At 55.1% G+C, this 22,229-nt stretch overlaps 2 protein-coding genes across 6 annotated transcripts; one reads left to right on the top strand and one right to left on the bottom strand.

The window, feature by feature from the left end:
- Positions 1–1,719: 1,719 nt before the first annotated feature.
- Positions 1,720–5,789, top strand: Gapdh (glyceraldehyde-3-phosphate dehydrogenase). The gene is made up of 9 exons (XM_021636934.2): positions 1,720–1,852; positions 2,102–2,142; positions 4,041–4,247; positions 4,359–4,449; positions 4,543–4,740; positions 4,855–5,006; positions 5,089–5,167; positions 5,256–5,437; positions 5,533–5,789. Exons 2-9 carry the CDS (start codon positions 2,120–2,122, stop codon positions 5,600–5,602), a joined length of 1,002 nt encoding a protein of 333 aa, XP_021492609.1. The 5' UTR covers positions 1,720–1,852; positions 2,102–2,119; the 3' UTR covers positions 5,603–5,789.
- A 468-nt stretch (positions 5,790–6,257) lies between these two features.
- On the bottom strand, positions 6,258–21,810 carry Iffo1 (intermediate filament family orphan 1). 5 transcript variants are annotated; one of them, XM_060384231.1, is made up of 9 exons: positions 20,987–21,810; positions 17,086–17,146; positions 16,874–16,969; positions 15,548–15,688; positions 14,320–14,477; positions 13,905–14,025; positions 13,557–13,652; positions 8,287–8,417; positions 6,258–7,116 (listed from the first exon to the last, which is right to left on the bottom strand). In XM_060384231.1, exons 1-9 carry the CDS (start codon positions 21,751–21,753, stop codon positions 7,020–7,022), a joined length of 1,668 nt encoding a protein of 555 aa, XP_060240214.1. In that variant the 5' UTR covers positions 21,754–21,810; the 3' UTR covers positions 6,258–7,019. The 5 variants fall into 5 exon arrangements, with proteins under 5 accessions (XP_060240214.1, XP_021492675.1, XP_021492672.1 ...); XM_021637000.2 differs by having other exon boundaries at positions 6,258–7,120; positions 13,557–13,649; positions 20,987–21,809; XM_021636997.2 differs by having other exon boundaries at positions 6,258–7,120; positions 20,987–21,808.
- Positions 21,811–22,229: the final 419 nt, after the last annotated feature.

Below are 22,229 nucleotides of genomic sequence, written 5' to 3'. Positions count from 1 at the left end.
TGCTGAGTCACTTGGAACAGGCACTCTGCTGTTTCTGCTGTCATGACAACAGCCTCCGAAATGCTCCCTCGCTCTTATGTGTGTGGCGGGGGGAGCAGTAATTACGTGATAGGCATGAGGCAAAAGGGAAAATGGACCTCAGAAACATGCTTTGCTTAGGGCAGGACTATGAGGGGCTCCTGAGACCTCTCTGTGGGAAAAGGGTCAAAGCTGCAGATGGAGCTTCTGTTGGCAATGCAGAAAGGGGGCAGGGCCGAGTGTGAGAAGCGTCTGCACTGGGCGCACCCCCACCCCTCCATCCTGTTCATTTGGCCTGCTCATGGAAAGCCTGGGCTGTCGGTCTCCCACAGCTTGGCTCTGGGGCCCTAAAGAGGTAGGGCAATCCCAGAAGGGCAAGGAGCCAGGCAGGACTGGATCTGGGGTACAGCCCAGCGTGCTTCCTGCTTTTTAAGCAAAGGTTACCACCAGGCCAGCTAAACTTAGCAATAGGCTCTTCTACTAGAAGAGCAGGGAGCTAAGTGGTCTCAAATTGCACTGGCCTAGCAAAGAGGGCCCAGGATGCCCCTGCCCTCCATGTGCTGAGCGCCCAAGCCCTTTCATGTGCTCAGGCCCGACCCTTTCCAACCTCCCTCCCCTTCAGAGCGAAGAATCCGTTTCTTCCCTCACACTGGTGGGAAAAGGCCGGGGGCTTGCCTGTTCGGGCTCAGGGCAGAATACTTTCCCCCCTCTCCGATCTCACTCTGTGTCCACGAGGGCAGCCAAGGAAGGAGAGTCCCTGGCTGCAGGGCCAGTCGGCACGTCCCAGGACAGGGAGGGACTTCCGCCCTCACGTCCAGCTCTCCGCCCTGAGGCTGCAGTAGGTGAAAGGGACGGTGTCTCCTAGCCTGGGCGTGCAGCCCTCACGTTCTGAGGAGGGATACTGTTCCAACCCAACCCTCAACAGGGATGGCTGTCCTTACCCCGGGGGCCCAGCACAGGCCTCAGCTGCTGAGCACAGAGAAGTGTTTGTAAGTCTCAGTTATCAGGTCTCCAGGCTGCTAGAGCGGAGGAACCTCCCCTTCACGACTCTCCCCTAGCCTCCTCCTTGCCCTCACAGCCTAGTACACAAGTCGGGGCCCGCTTTCCCAGGAGAATGGAAACCAGGCGGCAGGAAGATGGGAAAATAGGGCTGCGAAGGACCCCCGCAGGAGCCAGAGTGGCCCCCGCGCCCCTCTTCGGGACTTTTCTTCTGTCCTTTTTTTTTTTTTTTTTGGCCTGTGTCACTACCGAAGAACAACGAGAAGATCCTCAAACCTCATAAAGAGAGGGTCGTTGGCGCAGCGGTGGGCAGACCCACACGTCTCCATTTCCCACCCCCACCCCCGTCCCTGCAGCTCCCAAGGTCCTCCCATTTTATTAGGGGGGGGCAAGTTTCAGGTCTCTGGGCCCTGGATGTCCCTGGTGCACACCGGGCGCTAGTCCTTAAGTCCATAGTCTGTATTCCCTCAGTCCTATACCGAGAACCATCCCCGGGTCACCTCCACAGCGGGCCAATCTCAGCTCCCCTCCCCCTCCCAGCCCGAAGCCCACATGCTTGGTGCGTGCACATTTCAAAAACGAGGCGGGTCCAAAGGGGGAAGGGGGAGGAAGGAAAAAAAAAAAGAGGCCCAGCTACTCGCGGCTTTACGGGTGCACGTAGCTCAGGCCTCAGCGCCCTTGAGCTGGGACTGGACGAGCAGGGAGGGAGGCGGGGCGCACGTCATCAGCTCCCCCCACCCCATCCCGGTTCCTATAAATACCGACTGCAGCCCTCCCCGGTGCTCTCTGCTCCTCCCTGTTCCAGAGACAGCCGCATCTCTTCGTGCAGTGCCAGGTGAAAAGCAAACTCAAGCGTGGGCCGCAGGAGGCCAGGGACGGTCGGGAGTCGGGGAGCGGGCGCACGGTAGCCGGATCTGGGGGCGCTGGGGCGAGATCCGCCCGGCCGAGCCCGGGCGCCGCATTGCAGGGGCTGGCGGAGGACGTGATGGGGCGCGCGGCGGGAATGGTGGCGGCGGGGGTGGGGGGGAAACACGACCGCCTGGTGCGCCTCGGGCCACGCTGACCTCGCTCTCTTCTCCCGCAGCCTCATCCTTGAGACACGATGGTAAAGGTCGGAGTGAACGGGTGAGTTCTAGGGTGGGGCTCCCCGTAGGCAGGTCTGGCTGACCCCGCGGGCTTCGCGGTAGCCTGGGGAGTCGGATGGGGTAGCCGCAGCGCCCAAGGAGACCTCAAGGTCAGCGCTCGGACCTGGCCAGGGCCCGTGCTGGCGGCCCCCAGCTGTTGCGCCTCCGGTAACTCCGCCCTTGCGGGGATGAGCAGCGCGGAGTCTTAATGGGAGGACCATCCCCCGCCCGCTCAGGATCCATTCCCCTAATCCCCTGGCTGGGGCTTCTTTCTTTACTTTCGCGCTCTGAGGAGTCACGTGGCAGAGGGGGAGCCCCTCCCCCCACCGACCCCCTCCTCCCGGTCGGTGGCCCGGGGATGTGAGGTGCATGCCTTTGCGCATCATCTCCCAAGGGCTTCCCTTAAGGGGTAACTGGCCGCCGCCATGTTGCAAACGGGAAGGAAATGAATGAACCACCGTTAGGAAACTTTCCTTCGGCCTTCCTCCTTCAGAGCCTGTGACTAACCTTCCCACTCAGCCGGGTGGAGTCTTCCTCTGCCCTGTAAGCCAGGTGATGCAAGGCTTCCGTGCTCTTTAGAGAGCTCTGCCTCAACCCGGCTCATCTTAGTGGCCTTTAGAGCAACCTTCAAGCCTGGTTTCTTTTTTTTGTTTGTTTGTTTGTTTTTAATTTTTTAACCTCAGGCAGGATGCATTTTCTAGATTATTTTCTTAGACTCCTAGCGGACTTACACAGGTCCACTTGTCTTCCTCCAAGCCTCAGAGGTGTGGTAGTTATGGCGTAGTGCCAAGTGGGGTGCGGGAGGGGGGGAGAGGAGCTGAGTCATGGTGGTTCCGAAAAGAAAAAATTTCCACCACAAAATGGCTCCGGTAGTAGCGGCCCCTTCCCTCCGTTACCTTCACTTCCCATCAGAACCTAACACTGACCCAAACCCTATAGGCCAAGGCTGTAAAGGTCACTGAAAGGATTGGGTGTCTTCGGAACCTCAGGATGCTGCCCTTCTCCCCATTCCATCCTTCAGAAACCAGATCTCCCCACTCCACCCTAATCTGAAGTTAAATTTAGCTGGCTGACCTTTCTGTATTGGGGTCTGAACTCGGCTCACCACCCTGCTGGCCCCTACACACATCTGTTCTTCCTGCTCTGATTTTCAGCTAGGAAAGACAGGTGTTTTGCAAATCAGCCCTGGGATTGGGGCTTGGGAAGCCACTGGATTTTTGGTGTTTTTTTTTTTTTTCCTGTAGTGGGAGGGACTTTGCAGGAAACAGGTGGGCTGACCCCGCCTGCTCATTCTGACCTTTACCCTTGCCCTTTGAGCTTGGTGATGCTGAGTGCACAAGTCTGTCCTGACCAGGGGGAGTAGCCTGAAGCCGGGCCAGGCTGGAACAAGCTTCCCCAGGCATGGGTGGTGGGGGGGATGGATGGCATGTGCTGCGTCTGTGCCCAGACTGGGCACTTGCCACTTCTTAAGAGACTTGAGGTGGCTTGGGTGGGTGCTAGACAAGGCTTTGAGCCCAATCACCTCTTGGACAGGAAAGGAAGCACCACTTTATGGCCGTGGAGTAAAAGCCCCAGCAGTCTGGGGTTGCTCAAGGAAGATGAAATTAGACTTTTGGGGAAGGTTGGGGGCAATGAATGTTAGGGTTCTACAGGTAAGCATTTAGCCAGCTTTATCAAAGGAAATTCTGAGCAAAGCAGAGGTTTCATGCTCCCGTTCTAATGCTGTTGAATCTCCATAAAAACTGCCTTTGTTATGATGTGTATAACTGGCTGCTGTGCGCTTTCCACACCTATGGGACAACCGCATTCTGCTTTCTGAAGCGCGTGGGTTGGCCTGGTGCCTACCACAGACCCACGAGGCGTTCTCTGATCCCAGCTCGCCTTTTTTCTTGCCCTCAGATTTGGCCGTATTGGGCGCCTGGTTTGCAGGGCTGCCTTCAACAGTGGCAAAGTGGAGATTGTGGCCATCAATGACCCCTTCATTGACCTCAACTACATGGTCTACATGTTCCAGTATGACTCTACCCACGGCAAGTTCAACGGCACAGTCAAGGCTGAGAACGGGAAGCTGGTCATCAACGGCAAGCCCATCACCATCTTCCAGGAGTACGTGTGGAAACTAGATGGGGTGGTTAGAGGGGCTGCCTGGGATGGGACGCCACTGTCTGGTACGTCGCACTCCTGTCCATGAACTTTGTCCTGCTCCCCCACTTTCAGGCGAGATCCCGCCAACATCAAATGGGGCGATGCCGGTGCCGAGTATGTTGTGGAGTCCACCGGTGTCTTCACCACCATGGAGAAGGCCGGGGTAAGTGTCCGGAAAGCTGAAGTGGGTGGGAACCCCTCTATGCTGGGGCCTGAGAAGGAAGTGCCGTGTCTGAAATCAACTTCTCCTCTACAGGCCCACTTGAAGGGTGGGGCCAAAAGGGTGATCATCTCTGCCCCTTCCGCCGATGCCCCCATGTTTGTGATGGGTGTGAACCATGAGAAGTATGACAACTCGCTCAAGATTGTCAGCAATGCTTCCTGCACCACCAACTGCTTAGCCCCCCTGGCCAAGGTCATCCATGACAACTTCGGCATCGTGGAAGGACTCATGGTATGTAGACAGTGCGTTTTCTGCCCTGCCATGAGCAGGGTCATTCTCTCTACTCATCCCTTTTGGGTTGGGGGTAGCAAGCAAGACTTGACTCATTGCCTCCATGTTTTCCAGACCACAGTCCACGCCATCACTGCTACCCAGAAGACCGTGGATGGTCCCTCTGGAAAGCTCTGGCGTGATGGCCGTGGGGCTGCCCAGAACATCATCCCTGCATCCACTGGTGCTGCCAAGGCTGTGGGCAAGGTCATCCCAGAGCTGAACGGGTGAGGTTTTGCTGCACAGGCAGTGGGGTGGGGTTGGAGGGTAGTGATAAGCTGGCCTGACCAAATCTCCCTGTGTCTGCAGGAAGCTCACTGGCATGGCCTTCCGAGTTCCTACCCCCAACGTGTCTGTCGTGGATCTGACATGCCGACTGCAGAAACCTGTATGTTTGGGTTGTGCTGGGGTTGTCTCCGGTGTAATGGTGAGGTGGGGGCGCAAATAAGTAGTCACCTTGATTTTGCCCTTCCCAGGCTAAGTATGATGACATCAAGAAGGTGGTGAAGCAGGCATCCGAGGGCCCACTAAAGGGCATCCTGGGCTACACTGAGGACCAGGTTGTCTCCTGTGACTTTAACAGCGACTCCCACTCTTCCACCTTTGATGCTGGGGCTGGCATTGCCCTCAATGACAACTTTGTAAAGCTCATTTCCTGGTATGTGGGGGAGGGTGCGGTGGAGTGACAGGGTTTGGTGCCCTCTGGTGTCTAGCAAAGCAGCCCTCGCTAACAGTCCTCTCAATGCGATCTAGGTATGACAATGAGTTCGGCTACAGCAACAGGGTGGTGGACCTCATGGCCTACATGGCCTCCAAGGAGTAAGAAGCCCCAATCACCCACCCCAGCAAGGACACGAGCAAGAGAGAGGCCCTGCTGAGGAGTCCCGTCCCAACTCGGCCCCTGACACTGAGCATCTCCTTCACAGTTTCCATCCCAGACCCCCAGAGTAGCGGGAGGGGCACAGGGAGCCCTACTCTTGAATACCATCAATAAAGCTCACTGCACCTACCTTCCTTTGTGCTTTACTGTAGGGGCCTGGGGAGGGAAGCTGCAACAAGGGAGGTTGGGAAGACTCCACCCTTGGGCATGCATCTTTATTGTCTCTTCAGCTGGATGCTAGATAAGAGTCCTGGGCCACACGATAGCCAGGCTGCCTGCTCGGAGCAGGCCCGCCGTGAGGGGTGGGGGTTGACACTGGAACGGGCTTGGGTTGGACAGCCAGCACCCAAGCTTAAGAGCTTGCTGTTTATCTGCAAACAGGTTAATTTTACCCAGGTGAAATTGGAAGGGGGCCTAATACAGTTAGGCCAATGTATGAATGGAGGGAGGTGACTGTCCTGTGCCAGGCGCCTCACCTCCAGGTGTGGGCCCTGGTGGGCAGATATAGATGCTCTGGTTGTGGGGTAGGGGTGACTTGTAAATACCTGTGTCACATGAAGGCATCACACAGAAAATGCTTAAAACAGTGACTCAAATGCTCGATAAATATTCACCTTCATTGCTTTGAAAGATTCCATTCAAATGTCCGCTCTGCAGGGGCTCCGGAGATAGTCCAACTTTGTCTCCCTATGGGATCGGGGACAGCTTAGCCTGTTTTTGCAAGTGATAGCCATGGAGGCGCTCTCTCAGCTGATCCCTGAGCATGAACGCACGTGTGGGCAGCAGCTTCACCTTTTTCCTGTCAGGTGACCTAGCGCAGGCACCGAGTCCCCTTTGTGTGGACTTCACAGCCAGGTCACTGCAGTGGGCAGCTGTGAGCACCTGGCCACATGGCATGCCTGGCACCTTGCCTCCCTCTGAGGCCTTTAGGGAGCTAAGCCCCGCCCCCACCACCAAGGGTACGTGAGGCACAAACGCTTAGGAACTCGGGATGAATTCGCTTCACACCAGTGCTTGAGTCACTTAGCACCAGTACCAAAGTCCAGGATACCCAAGGAATACAGGCAGGAGGTCCCATAATCGCATTCCTTACAAAATGGAGGGGGGAGGGGCACAGGTGTTCTGGCAGCGTTTCAGAGATGGTGAAGTAGCAAATAACCCACGTGGGAAGGCAGAAGTACCCCAGTGTGATGGGAGTTGTCCAGGAAGGGTGGGGCCCAGCCTAGCTCCAGACAAGCCCAGAACCCTGGGGAGCACAAAGCCCCAGGGCCAGGCTTCATGCAGTGGCACAAAAGACAGTCCTCTGCACACCCACGCCCCGCCTCGGTGAGCTCTGGGGAACCAGGCACTGGGCCCTATCTCATGGAGCTATCAGAGGAGACATCCCGATCCGAGTCCTCAGTTTCGCCTGGCGGTGGCGGCGGGTCGCTAAGCGGGACCGCAGTGAAAGCAGGAGACTTTCTAGGAAGAAACAGCAGCTGTCACCTTGGGGCAAGGAGGGAGGCTGATGAGGCTAGCGTGCTTCTGTTCTCATGGCCTTATTTTCTGGGGTGCAGGGGTATGCCAGGCAGGGAAGTGGGGACGGAAGAAAGGCTTCCGTATTCAACCTGATAGGGAACAGTTCGCCTCTTATCTCGGAGGCTCCGAGAAGCTTAATGGATCAGAAAAGTCTGAAGTCACAGCACAGAGATGCTCCCTGAGCCGACATGACACTCGCCCCAGCTTCCGGTCCAGCTGCAACTTGGTGGGTATGGAGGTGTAGGGCCATCTCACTATGTTGCCAAGGCTGACCCCAACCTCCTGGGTGCAAACAATCCTCCTGCCTCCAAGGAAGCAAAGGCCAGTGAACCCTGTAAGCATGCACACTCCGCCCAGCTAACTATAATTTGGGGGATTGGGTTGATTTGTTTTGAGAGGGTCAGCAGGCATCCCGGGCTTGCCTGGAACTCTATACAGAGGTAAGGCTGGACTTGTGGCAATCCACCTGCTCCTATGCATTTAATGACACGTGCACTACACACCTAGCTTACTGTAGGTCCTTGGATTTTGTTTGTTGTTGTTGCTGTTTTGTTTTGTTTTGTTTTGTTTGAGACAAGACGTTGCTGCTATAGTCCAGGACAGCCTAAAACTCACCACAATCCTGCCTTCCAAGTACTGGATTACAGACTTACTCCACTATGCCTGGATTACAGTTTTGTTTTGTTAATTTTACTCTGTGTGTGTGTCTGTATTTGTGTGTGTGTGTGTGTGTGTGTGTGCGTGCGCGCGCACAAGCGCGCGCAGGGCCTCACAGGCTAGACAGGTACTCTACCACACAGCTCTATTCCCAAACCCCAAATTTACTCTGACATAAGGTCAAATACATAAGGCGTGGTTTTGATTTGGATCAAAACCTGCCCCTGTATCCCTTTGTTCCTTGCCAGGTCTGAGCTCTCAGGCACTCAGAACTGGAGCACTGGCAAGTTCCACCTGATGGCCAAGGCAGGGGAGGAGGCTATCAATCTGGGCCACACCGACAGGGGACTCCCAGGGACAACTCCACCTAAAGACATGAGCTGGCCGCTGCCCACAGGCCATCGGGGCTCATCCTTGGGGGAGGGACACGGCTGCCCGGGGCAGGCCCTTACCGGTCTCCCGACTGTGTGATGAGCCGACGGCAGGTCTCCATCTGCACGTCCAGGCCCCGCTTCATACTGCACATCTCCATATACTCATGCAGGTGTCGGTTCATGTCGTTTTTGGCTGTGGCCAGTTCCAGCTGCAACGGAGTGGGGTCGGGGAGGATGACCAAGGTTAGCAAACCCAGGGTGGGCCAGCAGGCACCAGGGCACCAGTTGGGGCCCTGGGGGCCAAGCCGCCATAGTTAGAGGCTTGGACTTCAAAAGAAAAAACAAACAAACAGGAGGCAGAAAACATCAAGTACACTACAAATGACTATTTTCCCTAGGAATGGTGCGAGGGGGTGGGGGTGGGGGTTGAGGACTAATTGGCAATCTACTGTCAGGTCAGGCCTTCACTCTGGCTAGGCAGGGGCTCAGGACAGTGTTCCACACTCAGCCCTCTCTGAGAATCTCAAGAATCAGTTGGATGTCTGCGGTTTTTTGTTTGTTGGTTGGTCTGAGACGGGGTTTCCCTGTATAGCCTTGGCTGTCCTAGCCTCGCTTGGTAGACGAGGCTGGTCTCAAACTTACAGAGATCTGACTGCCTCTGCCTCCCCGAGTGCTGAGCTTAAAGGCGTGCGCCACCAGACCTGGCCTGAGTTCTTTTTTAGAGAGAGATAAAAGCATGGTAGTGTGAGCACCCCCATAACGCCAACACTCAGGAGGTGAGGCAGGGAGGTCATGAAGTCAAGGCCAGTTTGATATAAACCTAGAACCTAAATAGTAAAACCTGGTCTCAAAAAGGGGGAAAGAAGACAGGATAAATGGTCCCTGCTGCACACGTCTGTCAATCTGCATTTGGCAGAAGGAGAGAACCAACTCCAAATTGTTCCCTGACCTCCACACATGCACCATGGCATGTGGACACACACAAAAAAACAATAACAATAATAATAATTTAATTTTTAGAAAGGTGTTTAATGGCCTGGAGAGACTTGGAATGGTAGAATTCTTGCCTAGCATGCAACAAAACCGAACGTTTGATCCCCAGCACCACAGAAACTGGACCTGTAACACGCATCTAATCCCAGCATTAGGGAGGTGGAGGCAGGAAGGTCAGAAGTTGAGGGTCAGCCTGGGCTATAGCAAGCTCGAAGCCAGCTTGAACTACAGGAGAGACTCTATTTCAAAAAAAACAAAAGTAGCTCTGTGAAGAGAACTTGCCCAGCACAGGTCCTGGCTTCAACCCCTAGGGCTCCCAAAAGAGAAAGACAGAAAGTAGAGGAAAGGGCTATCAGTGTGGGCAGGACAGAGTGGACTTCATTTGCAGGAGCAGAAGCAGAGGTGTATGGGATGCCTCATTCCTTCCTGGCTCCTTCCTGGGTTTTTGTGGCTCAGCTCAGCTTGGTTCTGTACGGCACACTGGCCTCCCTCAATCAACTTGTGAACTCAGTGTCTTTAAGGCAGTGGTTCTCAACCTGTGGGTCTCGACTCCTCTGGGGGTCACATATCGGCTATCCTTTGTATCAAATACTTACATTCCAATTCCTAACAGTAGCAAAACTCTAGTTATGAAGTAGCAACCAAACAATGTGATGGTTGGGAAAGTCACCAGGACATGAGGAGCTGTATTAGAGCGTCCAGCATTAGGAAGGCGGGGAGCTGCGGCTTCGAGGGCAGGCAGAGTCCTGCTCATCGCTCCTCTGCTGTCGAGCCCTCCCTCAACCGGAGCTAATTCACTGCGAAGTATTCCCAAGACTCACTGTAATGGGGGAAACCTGGCTTGCTGTTTATAGCATTCCATTCCATTTCATTTGCTCACTCATAAACCCCATGTAAGATAGACTTCCAAACTGAGGTCTCTGCATCAAGAAAAGTCTCCGCCCAAGGCTCTCTGCAGCCGGCTTTGGAGGCAGAGAAAAAGTAGGCTGAGGCGGAAAAGTATCTAGGGCAGAGACAATCGGCTGCCTCTCTTTGTTTTGGGTACAAAGGCCAGGGGCCAGAAGGGGAGACTCAAACTGCTGCGGGGCGGTTTGCTTGGCTGCCTGAGAGCAACCAGAAGTCAGAAGAGTGGCTGTGAAGCATGTGAATGGGCAGTGAGGAAGCCACCCGCAACAAATGTGAACTGGGCAGAGGGTGGGAATGGGCAGAGAGAAGGACGGGAGCGACAGGAGCAGACAAAGAGGACAGCCGGGACACTGGCATTCCGGGTCATCTGGTGGACAGCTGTGTTGTAAGCATAGTAGAGATGGCTTGAAGGGCATGCTTGTTCCCACAGCAGACTGTGCCGTCAGTGAGAAAAACATGACGCTGCAGGTCAGAGGTCAGCCGCCACCTACCCACAGACACACACAGTACTGCAGGTCAGAGATCAACGGAAACACACACACACACACACACACACACACACACACACACACACAGGAAGTTTTCCTCAGGAAGACTGCAGGAGACAAGGCGAGAACCCATTATTCTAAGACACAGACGTGAAGCAAAAATGGTCTCTCAAAGCATAAAGCAGTACTACCAACAGTTGTCTGAGTGTCGTATGTGACCCTAATTTACACACTGAAGAGGGATCACCCCAAACTTCCAGACTCACTGTGAGAGACCAGAGTGGTAGAGGCAGGTGGGAGAGATGAAGGGGTCAGGGCCACGGAAGAGAACTCCCACCCAGCACCTGGTTTTCCTACCCAATAATGGGGCTGACCTGCCTCTATCTCAATAACCCTGAGGTCAAGGGTCACAAAAATAAAGGCCCAAAAGATACCCCAGGAGCTCCCTGCCACCAAAGCTACCAAGTGAGCTTCCTCTGCTTTCCTCAAGTCAAGTCATTCTTCCGGGAGAGGACAGACGTCATACTACTCAGGGACAGCTTCAAACCATGTTTTCGCCCTTTTTCTTTCTCTTTTTTTATTTTATTTTTTATTTTTTGGCTTTTTTTAAAACAGGGTTTCTGTGTGTAGCCCTGGCTGTCCTGGAACTAGCTCTGTAGACCAGGCTATCCTCAAACTCACAGAGATCTTCCTGCCTGTCTCTCAGTGCTGGGACTAAAGGCGTGTGCCACCACCACACCGAGCTTTATGTGTGCTGGGATCAAACCCAGGGCTTCATGCACATTAGGCAGCCATTCTACCAACTGAGCCCCAGCCCCAGCCCCAGCCCCAGCCCCAGCCCCAGCCCCAGCCCCAGCCCCAGCCCCAGCCCCAGCCCGGGGTGCTCTTTTCTGTCTCACCAGATCCTGTTTACATTACTCATCTGTGGCCTAAGGGATGAACCAGAGAAGAGTGGCAGGCAGCTCTGATCATGGTGGGTGTGAAGACCCCTACCTGGCTGACCTACAGAAGAAACTGAGCCTTAAACCTACCATCCAAAAGAGGTGGGTCCAGCCCAGGGAGGGAGGGCAGGAAAGAGGAAGGAAAGGGGCAATAAAAGGAGTGGACAGGAGAAGGTGGGAGAGGATCACTCATCCCCAGGCAATCCTCAGCTGGCATCAGAACACTGGCTGGGCCTCTGGGTTAAAAACAGAAACCCCGGTTTTGCTTAGGTTTAGCATGGCCATTTGACATGTACTGGGACACTGCAAACCCAGGGGAATAACTTTCAAACAGGGGGAGCCCCACAGGCACGGGAACACACCGAAAGGGTTGCAGGGAGGCAGGTGGCGGAGTCTCCTCCCGATTTTCCCCATCAGTGTCCAAGACACAACCACCTCACATAGCCCTGTCCAACCCTCCTCTGACAGAGACCGCCTTCCTGCAGTCCAGCAGGACAGTCGGAACCCCAGATCCATCACCATCTATAAAGGACTCCCTAAGGCTCAAAATAAACAAAACAAAACCAAAAGGGAGACTCCTCCAAGGAGCCAAGGAGTCCCCCTGAGTTGCACAGCACTTAGGGTGTTCCGGTAATAAACAGCGCACGCCCCGGCCTGTCAACATGCCGGATCCTGTCCTAACTAGCATGTGTCTCGCTCTATCTGATCGGCTTAATAACCCTGCCTGCCGGGACAGATTATGCACGCACATCTCCATTTGACAAAAAAAGAGAGACAGGCCCACGATGAGCAGGGTGGGAAAAAGCTGTAACTCCAGCAGGCTAAGGCAGGAGGATGGCCTCAAATTTGAGGCCAGCCTGGCTACATAGAAAAGCCTTGTATGCGAGCCTAGAGAGACGGCTCAGTAAGTTCGGAGCCCTGCTCTTGCAGAGGACCTGAATTTTTCTGGCACCCTATGTCAGGTTCACATTCACAGCTGAGCTATAGCTCCAGGGGATCGGATGACCTCCTCTGGCCTCCAGGGTACATACACACATAAAATACTGAGACACAGGAGGAAAAAGGAGACAGACAGAACAAATTATGTGCCCACATGTGTGTGTGAGAGAGCCTATATCAAAATACTACTACTAATAATAATGATAATAACAATAAAATTCAAAAGAATGAAGGAGCTAGCTGGGGTTTTCTCGGTGAAGTGCTTGCCTGACAGGCATGAAGATCTGAGTTTGACCGCAGAACCCAGATGAGAAAGAAGCTAGATGGTACAGAACACACTTGTAATCCCAAAGCTAAAGAGGCATGGAGAGATGGATTAGCCTAGGGCTCCCTGGCCAGCCTAGTCTACTCAGCAAGTCCCAGACCAGTGAGAGACCAACTTTTTTTTTTTTTTAAGTTAACCACACCTAAAGAACACCACTTGAGTTTGTCTTCTGGGCTCCACACGTGTGCACATCTGTACACACACACACACACATCTAGGAAAGGAGGAAGGCCCAAGGAAGGAAAAAAAGAAGTGTGATAGTTCATGCCCATAATCCTAGCACATACATACATAAATATATGTGAAATAAATAGAAGGAGGGCTGGAGAATTGGCTCAGCAGTTAAGAAAGAGCACTGTCTGCTCTTCCACAGGTCCTGCGTTCAGTTTGCAGCAACACGGTGGCTCACAACCATCTATACTGGGATCTGATGCCCTCTTCTGGCATGCAGGTGTACATGCAGGCAGAACAAGCATACACAAAATAAATAAATAAATCTAAAAATAAATAAATAAATAAATAGAAACAATGGAAGGAAGACAAAAGATTTGTTCCAAGTTGTAACAGAGCCAATATTTGAACCCGTATCTATCTGCCTCCACATCCTGAGGGCTCAAAGACCTGCTAGAGCTACTACAACTGAGGGGGGTCGCTCCTCCTGCCAACAGATAGGAGCTCCTGGTCTTGGGGTCCAGCAGGGAGCACGCCTACAGCCCGACTTGTGAGGTCTGGGAAGAGAGCCCTGACTGTCCTTACCTCTATCTGGTCGATGGTCTCCTGGTACTCCTTCTCCCGGGTTTTGAACAGGGACTCAGTATCTTTAATCACCTTCTCCAGACTGTCCTCCTGCTGCTGGAGAAAGGGAAGCAGCGAGGGGCGGCCAACCAGGGAGGGACAGGATAGGGGCATTCCATGGGCCAAGGTGGGAAGAGAGAGAAAGTCTGGTTAGATGAGACAGAACAGAAAAGGAACGGGAACAGAAACAGGGAGAAGCCAGGGGAAGACGAAAGCCACACTGGAGACAGAGCATGAGAAGGGGAGGCAGATGGCTGGCAGGATACAGAGGCAGAGCCTGAGGGGCCTGAGGCCAGGAGGGGAGGTTACCTCTCCCTGGGCCTCTGCGGCTGCCATGGCATAGCCTGAGAAATCCTCCCAAAGTAGCAAGGTCTCCTCAGTCTCCTCCCAAGTCAGGCTGTCACAGTCGTCCTCAAAATCATACTCCCTCCTAGAGACAGGGAACCCGTGTGTCAAGGGTGCTGGGGCCTGAGTGGGCGCAGGGCACTATGGGAGCTCCGGCCTCTGGGGGACTGGGGCACATCTGGTGAGGACAGCTGGGAGGGACGGCGGGCTGGCCTCAGGGACCTGGGACGGGCGTAGCTGGGGTGCAGCTGGTGAGGGAAGGGACCTGTGGGCTGGCCTCAGGGGAGCTGGGGTGCATCTGGTGAGGGGAGGGACCTGTGGGCTGGCCTTGAGGGACCTGGGGGGGATGCTGGTGAGGGGAGGGACCTGCAGGACTCACAGCTGGCTGAGCATGCGCTGCATCTCCTCGTTGATGCTGAGGGCTGTGCTCTCCTCCTCGTCACCCTCAGGCTGGCGGGGCCCATCACTCTCCGACAGGGAGGTATCCTCCTCCACAGCAGCCTTGCGCTCCCGCTTCCGCCCCCCCATGGACGGGACCTTAATGGGAGACAAGTGTAGAGACTACAGAGGCGAGGCCGGGTGCATGAGGAGAGGGTGGGCAGGGAGGCCGCAGGGTAGAGCGGGGCCAGCAGGAGAGGAGCAGACAGAGAAGAGACACAGTTACACGACAAGAACAGACACGGGAAGACACACACAGATAGGGCAGGACTGCGCACGAAGAAGGAAGAAGGAGAAACAGAAAACAGAGCAGTAAGATAAGGAGAGAAACCGCTTGTGATGAGCACATTAAGATGTGTTTAATGGGAGGTGGAGAGGTGGCTCAGCGGTTAAGAGCACTGGATGCTCTCTTCCAGAGGACCCAGGTTCAATTCCCAGCAGCCACATGGCGGCTCACATCCCTCCACAACTCCAGTTCCATGGGGATCCAATGGCCTTTTCTGGTATTCTCAGGCACTTGGCACTTGTGTGGTGCGCAGACATTATGGAGGCAAAATATCCATATCACAAAAAGAATCTTTAGAAAACAAAAAAGGGGTGTGTTTCATGGCTATGGAGGAATTGGGTTTGGTTTGATTTTGAAGTCTTTCTCCTGAAAGGAGTCAAGTGAACACAGTTCTAGGCTGTGAGGAAGACAGGAGGCTCCTGTTTACTAAGGAGAACTTGAATTGCTTCCAGATCTGGAAGGCCCGTGGGAGAAGGAAAAGGAGAAAACTCAAAAGAGGAAGAGTGAGGAAAACAGACAGGGAAGAAGACATCTGTGCTGAAGGGCCCTCAAAACTGAGGGCAGGTGGCTTAGAGACGGGGACCGGGACAATAAGCTTGCGTGAGGTCACACTAACCAGCTTCTTCTATGGAGAAAGCAAGAGAAAAGATGAGAGGAACAGAGAGGAGAGAAGCAGACAGAGGGGGAGATGGAGTTAGAGATGGCTTCTAAAACCTCTCTCCTGAGGCTGTTCCTTGCCTCCCAGCCTAGTCCCACCAAGGGTCCCAGGGAACAAGGTGTGTCCCAGGGTGAAGGGCAGCAGGGCCTAGGCCCCAGGCCAGCCATGAGAGAAGCTCCTCTGCCCTGCCCAGCCCCTGAGAGCTGCAGACAGCGGGCCTCTCACCTGGAACATCTGGATCATATCCTCGCAGTTGCGCTGCTGAGCCAAGTCGCACAGCTTGGCTGTGATGTCGATGCGACGGCAGATGTCCATGTCCACCTTCATGGCCTTCTCCTGGATCTTGGTGTCCAGCTCTGTCAGATTCTGTACCGGGACACCAGAAAGAGTGAGCGACTGACAGGGCCTCGAGCACCCCACTGTCACCACAAAGTCCCTTTTCCTAGGGGTCACCCTACCACGCTGTGCACATCCACCGCATGGCTCATGATTCTGGACCCCCGCCAGCACAGACTTGGGAGGGTTCGGCCTCGGCTGGGCTGAGCGGGGCCTCCCCTGAACCAACAACGGGTTTTTGTTTTGTTTTGCTTTGTCTTTTATCCTCCTGAAATTTAAGTCCCCAGAGGTGAAAGAGACCACTGGGAATGACAGCCGGGTGGTGGGGGCACATGCCTTTTGCTTTGTTTTTGTTTTGTTTTCAAGATAGGGTTTCTCTGTGTAGCCTTGGCTGTCCCAGACTTGCTTTGTAGACCAGGCTGGCCTGGAATTCAGAGAGATTCCCCTGCCTCTGCCTCCCTGAATGCTGGGATTACAAGCATGCACCACCGTGCCTGGCTTGGCATATGCCTTTAATTCCAGAAGAGGCAGGGGGATCTCTGAGAGTTTGAGGCCATCCTGGTCTACAAAGCAATTTCCAGGACAACCAGAGCTGTTATACAGAGAAACTGTCTCAAAGAGAGAAAGAGAAAGAGAGAGGAGAAAGTATGGAATAATGACATGACGCTTGTCTCACTGTCTAGCACTAAGCACCAGCCAGGACCATTGTCCTCTTCAGGACAACTCTGAAATGACCTTGCCTTTCTTTTCCACACCCCACAGATGAGGCGGGGTGGAGTTATGGTGGGGAATAGAGAGGTTTAAGGCCACACAGCTAGCAAGTGGCAGAATTCACAAATGAGCCCAGGCAGCTGGCTCCAGAGTTGTGCGCATTTAAAAAAAACAAAAAAAAAAACAACAAAAAAAAAAAAACACAGTTGATGCTTCCACCTCCTGGGTGCTGGGGTTATGGGTATGAGCACACACAGAGTTCAGAGCTGTGCTCTTTCCAATGGCTTAACAACGTCCTGAGGTGATGAGACCATGCACCCTGCCTCCGCAACAGGACAGCAGCAGCTTCTCTGTCTACTGAATGGAGATAGTGGCAGAGAGCTGAAGCCGGGGAGGACAGGGAAGGGAACGGTGGGGGGGGGGGTGACACTCGGGACACCGGAGGGCCAGGAGCAGCAGAGCTCCTGAGGATCCCTGAGAGCCACATGGGAAGGCTGAACTCACATTACTCATGAGCCCCTTGAAGACCACCAGCTCGGCTTTCAGTTGCTCGACCTTCATGGCTAGCTCCTCTTGGCAAGCATCAGCCTCTTGGGCCTCCTACAGCCGGGGGGGAATGGGGACATGATGACAACGTGGGAAGCGGCGTGGGAGGGGCAGGGAGAGGGCCCAGGGGTGCCCCAGGGAAGCAGGGGCAGTGGGGTGGCCACCCTCACCTCCTGGAGCTCATTCACTCGCTCTTGCAGCTGTATCCGCACTGTGTATTCCTCTTCCCACCTGACAGACATCGGGAAGGGGGAGAGAGCACAGCCTAGAGTCCCTCCTGCCTCTATGGCTCCTAGCCCTCCCTCTCAGGCCCAGGCTTCAGGCCTCAGATCTGGCTCCCTGAATTGGAATTTAAGACAAGAATGTACGGGCAGCCGGCCAGTGGACAGCTGCAGCTGTCGGGTGGCTCCATACCTCCTGGCAAGGGCCGAGCTCACCAACTGCCTGACCGGAACCTCCGGACCATGTACCAGGAACTATATTTAAGACCAACCGCCTCCACTTTGGCCCTCTGCAGTACCGATCCCCACACGGGCCCCGTTCTGCCAGCTGTCTGCATGGTTTCCTCCCCCACCTCCTGCCCACACCAGTCCACCAGGTCCCCCCCAGAACCCAGTCTCCCACCTTCAGTGGCACAGATCCGGTTTCCCGCTCCTGCCCGCACAGAACAGAGCTTGTTAAGCCTGCTGCCCTGCCTCCTGGGTACCATTTAAACCTGTGAAAGCATCTGCGGGACACAGGCTGGATCAAGAGCTGCTCAGCTACCTTGTTGGGGGCAAAGTCCTCCCCCACCCAGCCCCTTGAAGTGAGCTATAAGAAGGCCACAGGGCTGGCGTGATGTCCCCCCAACAGCGTGAAAGAAGTGGCCATCAGAAGCTAAGGACTGCTGAGTAATCACACCCAGGGGAAAGGGAACCAGTGTGTGAGGGAGAAAGCGTGTCCAAGTGGCCTAGCATCTCTCATCCCCGAGTTTAAACCAAAGCTTGCCAGAAGGTTGGAAGCCACCCTTGTCATGCGGCAGGAGGGCTGGGTGCACATGCCATCCTGTTATATAGAGATGGAAGGCAGGGGGTGCTGCTCGGCCCTGTAGGTTCAGAACTCGAGGCTGACTGAGCCAGCAGCCGGACTCAGAGCCTGTGCCCATGAGCTCATCACTTCTGGCTGTGTCGGCAGAGGCTTCTTCTGGCCTCAGAAAGGAGGGCAAAGGGAGCTGAAGGAGGAGGCTCAAAATGAGCTCAGTGGGAAGGGAACAGCAGAGGACGGCCTCTGCAGTCAGGACTAAGCAATCTGTGCCCCTTCCCTCCTCTCTCCCGCCCATCACCCTCTCGGGTTCCGTGTCTCTTTGCTCTTCCAGGTTGTGCACTCACAGCCACAGCCGCACTGCAGTATTCCTAATAATAACTCCCCAGCTGCCCCTCCCAGTTGGCTGGGGGAGGAGGCAGCCAGCCTAGCCACCACCCTGCAGCTGACCAGGCTGCCACTCAGCTGCTGGCCTCCCTCACCCATTCTCCCCTTCCCTGGCAGCCCTCCACTCCCCCATAACTGTTTCGCCTTCTGTTCTCGCAGCGGTAACTCTGATAGCCTCAAGCTACATGCTTTCTTAGATAAGGCCTTCGCCTTCGTCTTTGCTGGTCCTTGGTTTCTTCATCTACAACTATGGGATGCGGCATCCTGTGTGCCTCTAGAGGAAGCACACGGGATGGATAAGATGTTAAAACTCCAGCCAAGATGCATCGGGGAGGGCCAGAAGTCCTCCTTGATAATAAACTCAATAAATCCAAGTGAAGCGTGAGAAAGTTAGAGAGAGATGCTGATAAGATAAATGACATAAATTATACAGGGTAAAAGTCTGAAGATGAGTCTAGATGCTCATGAGGATTCTATTTGCTCTCTACCCAGACACACAACTGGGTGCAGTGTGACCTCCATGCAAATCTCATCCTTTTTCTTTTTTGCAAGGTTCCCGTAACTTGGGTAGAATCTGGGCAATTTCTGTATATCCTCCATTTACCAACAGCCTCTCCTGCAAATAAACCCTGTCTGTGAGTTGAAGAGAAATAGCAGGGGACATTCTTGTGTTGGAAAAACTGAGCCCCAAGCAGGGCACAGTGGCGCACACCTGTAATCCCAGCATTCGGGGAGAAAGGGGCAGGCGGATCTCTGTGGGTTCGAGGCCAGCCTAGTCTACAAAGTGAGTCTAGGGCAGCAAAGGCTACACAGAGAAACTCTGTTTAAAAAAGAAAGGAAAGAAAGAAAAACTGAGCCCCAAGAAAAAAGTCGCACAGGCAAAAGAAGCTGAAAATAGGAGGGGGAGGAGGGAAGCTTTGCCCCTGCCTAGTGTAGTACTCAAGTGCCTGGCCGTCCAGGCTAAAGATGGTAAGCTCAGTGTTGCTCTAACGAGCTCAGATGGAAGGCAGGGGCTCTGGGGTGGAAGGGCGAGAGTCATGAACCTTGCAATTCTAGCCACGGCGCCCTCTGCACAGCAGCATGCGGCAGAGTGCTGAGCTCATCAGTCCGCCAGGAGTAACTCTTCGCTGCCCTGGACAGCTGCACCAAGGACAAATACCCTCTGTTGGAAAAGATGCCTTGGACAGGGGCAGCTGCTGCTCTGACCATGGCAGAACTCGGGAACTGCCAGTGTTCTATTCACTGTGCTAAGCCCTCCAGGGGCAGAGCCAGCTACAGGCGGGTTCTGTGTGGTACCTTAGATGTTAGCATAGCTAGGCGCCCGAAGTCAGTTCTGACATGGGCCACGGTCATGGAGGCCAGGCCGAGGGCTGAACCTCAGGAAGTCTGCTGATGAACGTCATCTGGGGGATGCTAACAGGTGACCAGTGACCTCAAGATCACCCCAGCCCCATCAGCATGTTCCTCGGGGACTCCAGATGGTCCTCACACATAGCTAACCAGACAGTAATCCCTGCCACTTGGCCTGCCCGGACAGTCCGGGCTACCCCGAAAAGGGCCACAGTAGATAAGAAACTGGGGCCCCGAAGCCTGGGCCTCCCTCTGACGGCCATGTACTTCCTCCTCAACCACGGCCTGGCCCACCTTCAAAGGACTTCTCTGCCTCTGGTCTCGTCCTGTTGCCTGGGTAGCAGCTGCCCAGCAAATCCTCCTGGGATATACAGCCAGCACTCCAATCTGACATCCTTTCCTCTTATCTCTTGTGCCAACCTGCTGGGGGCGGAGCTCCTCTCAGAAAGCCAAAACCTTCATCCTCAGACTACACTGGGCTGGTCCTGGGATGTCACTGTAGGGTGTGCCCGTGTGCCCAACTTTTCCCTACTTAGTGCCCCTGCTGCTTCTCTCTCTTCAGGCCTCTTCTGCCGGAGTCTCCCCACCAGCCCTAGACAACCATCCCTTCTCCTTGTCCTAGGAAACCCTCGCCCTGGGAGAGCTCTTTTTTATTTTTATTTTTCTCTTTTCCGGTCTGTTTGACTGTTCCAAGCAATGGCTTTAGGTTCTGCAGCCCTCGCGCCTCTCACGGGGAATCAGGGTGAGACCTGGCTTCCGCCAGCATGCCTTAGGGGAAACCCTGGGCTGCGGGTCCAGTCCCGCCCTCAATTTCACTTCATTTGCCTCCAAAATTAAAGCTACATCCTTCGTCTCATGCGTGGAGTTTATAGCCTGAAACTGCCCCAAGGTCTGGGACTGGCCAGATCCAGATGCTCAAGCCCCACGGATGAGGAGCCCTCTGGGATGTGCCTCCCTTTCATACCACAACACAGCACCCCACAAGTTAGCAGCGTCATGCAAACACCGCAGCCTGCGCAAGACAGGAGAGTCATGCCAGAGGAAAAGTACGACTTCCCAGTGTTCTAGAACGCTTCTGGTCACGAGTCTGACTTGAGAACCGCGTGTGGATTCTGGGGACCCCCTACATCCAAATCCTTCCACGCCCCTCAGATCGCAGAAGGGAATTCACTCCTCTTGCCAGGACTTCTGCCTCCCTCCCCCACCACACTCCCCTTCTCCAGTCTGGGAAGCCCCGCTACCCCCACCCCCGCCCCACCCCCGCCCGCCCCGAGGTTACGTCTGTGTGTGGCATGTCTTGAACCCTGTCCCTACCTTCGCTTGTACTCGTCCCGCTCCCGCTTCACTTTGGCCAGCACGTTGTACAGCGCACGGATCTCGGGGGTGATGGTGTCGATCTGGACGCCCACCCCGTCAGGGTGTACCCACGACAGGCCAGGCCCCTGCACCAGCGTGGGTTCCAGTCCCGGTCCAAGGCGGCGGGCGTGTGAGAAGGACCAGATGGTGCCGGGCATGAAGCGGGTCGAGGCGGAGGTGGAAGAGGAGGAAGAGGTGGAGGAGTGGCAGGCCGCAGAGGATGCGAGGGGTCCGGCTGGCGAGCGGGCGGGAGAGCCCAGCACCCGCGCTGACGGGGGGCACACGGCGGCCGGCCGGGCGCTCAGGGGTAACCCCAGGGGCCGGATCGGGCTGATGAAGCCGGTCTGTACCGCCTGGTCACGGCGGGCCAGGCCCCGCCTGCCCTGCTTACCCTCCTCCAGAGCCTGCTGCAGCTGCTTCTCCAGCAGCCGATTCCGGCGCTCTAGTTCGTGTACCTTAGCTAGGAAGCAGCGAAACCGGAGGTTCAGGGTCTTGAGCACGTTGATGTTGGAGCCCAGGTCGTTGCGGAGAGCCATGGCTGCAGGGGGCGCCGGACCAGCACCCGGAGGCGAATAGGCAGGCGGGCCGGAGGAGGCGAGCGGAGCCGGGGGCAGGTCCCCTCCCCCGGCAAGGTGGTCGCCTCCCAGAGGGTCTCCCAGCGGCCCGGCCAAGCCCTGCTGTTCCTGCTGTAGGAGGAAGAGGTTGGGACCAAATAACGGATTCATGGCTGCGCCTTCTGCTGGGAGATGGAGACCAGTGCAGCAGAGGCAGAGAGGAAGAGCCAATGAAGCTACTGCGGGATACGAGCAACCAATCAGGTGGCCCGGTAGGAAGGCAAAGGTCATGAGGGCGGGAGCAGGGGAAGCCAATGAAAGGCCCTTTTTAGATGTTTTGCCCTGAACCTTTCCGGGGTCTGAGGGCCGGAATGAAAATGGAATCAACACCAGGAGCCTTTCCCTAGGGAGCCACTGCCTAAGGTTCTGACAGTAGGACTGGGCCTCTGGTACTCCAGGGCACCAGTGGCAGAAGACCACCTTCCCTCCATCCCTACTGCCCTCTTCTCCCCAGTACCCTCGATCTGATTCTGTGGCTGCTTCCCAGGGACAGCAAGTAACAGAAGGGGAAATTGGCCTGTCATTTGAGTCTGGCCCAGCTGTTTCCCTCTTCAGAGAACCCCAGGCCTAGCTTCTCACAAGCTGCC

The sequence above is a fragment of the Meriones unguiculatus genome, chromosome 5 (genome assembly GCF_030254825.1).
Source record: "Meriones unguiculatus strain TT.TT164.6M chromosome 5, Bangor_MerUng_6.1, whole genome shotgun sequence".
In the NCBI taxonomy this organism is placed as follows: Eukaryota; Metazoa; Chordata; class Mammalia; order Rodentia; family Muridae; genus Meriones; species Meriones unguiculatus.
The sequence above is the reverse complement of the archived record's forward strand: the minus strand, read 5'-3'. Positions and strand labels throughout refer to the sequence as shown.

Bases quoted from the DNA above. Each gene is read 5' to 3' on its own strand.
- Gapdh (XM_021636934.2), top strand. From the start codon at position 2,120: ATGGTAAAGGTCGGAGTGAACGG. The intron at 4,450-4,542 runs GTAAGTGTCCGG...TCTCCTCTACAG, and splicing joins CCACCATGGAGAAGGCCGGG to GCCCACTTGAAGGGTGGGGC. The intron at 5,168-5,255 runs GTATGTTTGGGT...TGCCCTTCCCAG, and splicing joins CATGCCGACTGCAGAAACCT to GCTAAGTATGATGACATCAA.
- Iffo1 (XM_021636997.2), bottom strand. From the start codon at position 21,753: ATGAATCCGTTATTTGGTCCCAACCTCTTCCTCCTACAGCAGGAACAG. The intron at 17,147-20,986 runs GTAGGGACAGGG...GATGTCTGTCAG, and splicing joins CGGGACGAGTACAAGCGAAG to GTGGGAAGAGGAATACACAG. The intron at 14,478-15,547 runs GTGAGAGGCCCG...TCTCCCATTAAG, and splicing joins ATATGATCCAGATGTTCCAG to GTCCCGTCCATGGGGGGGCG.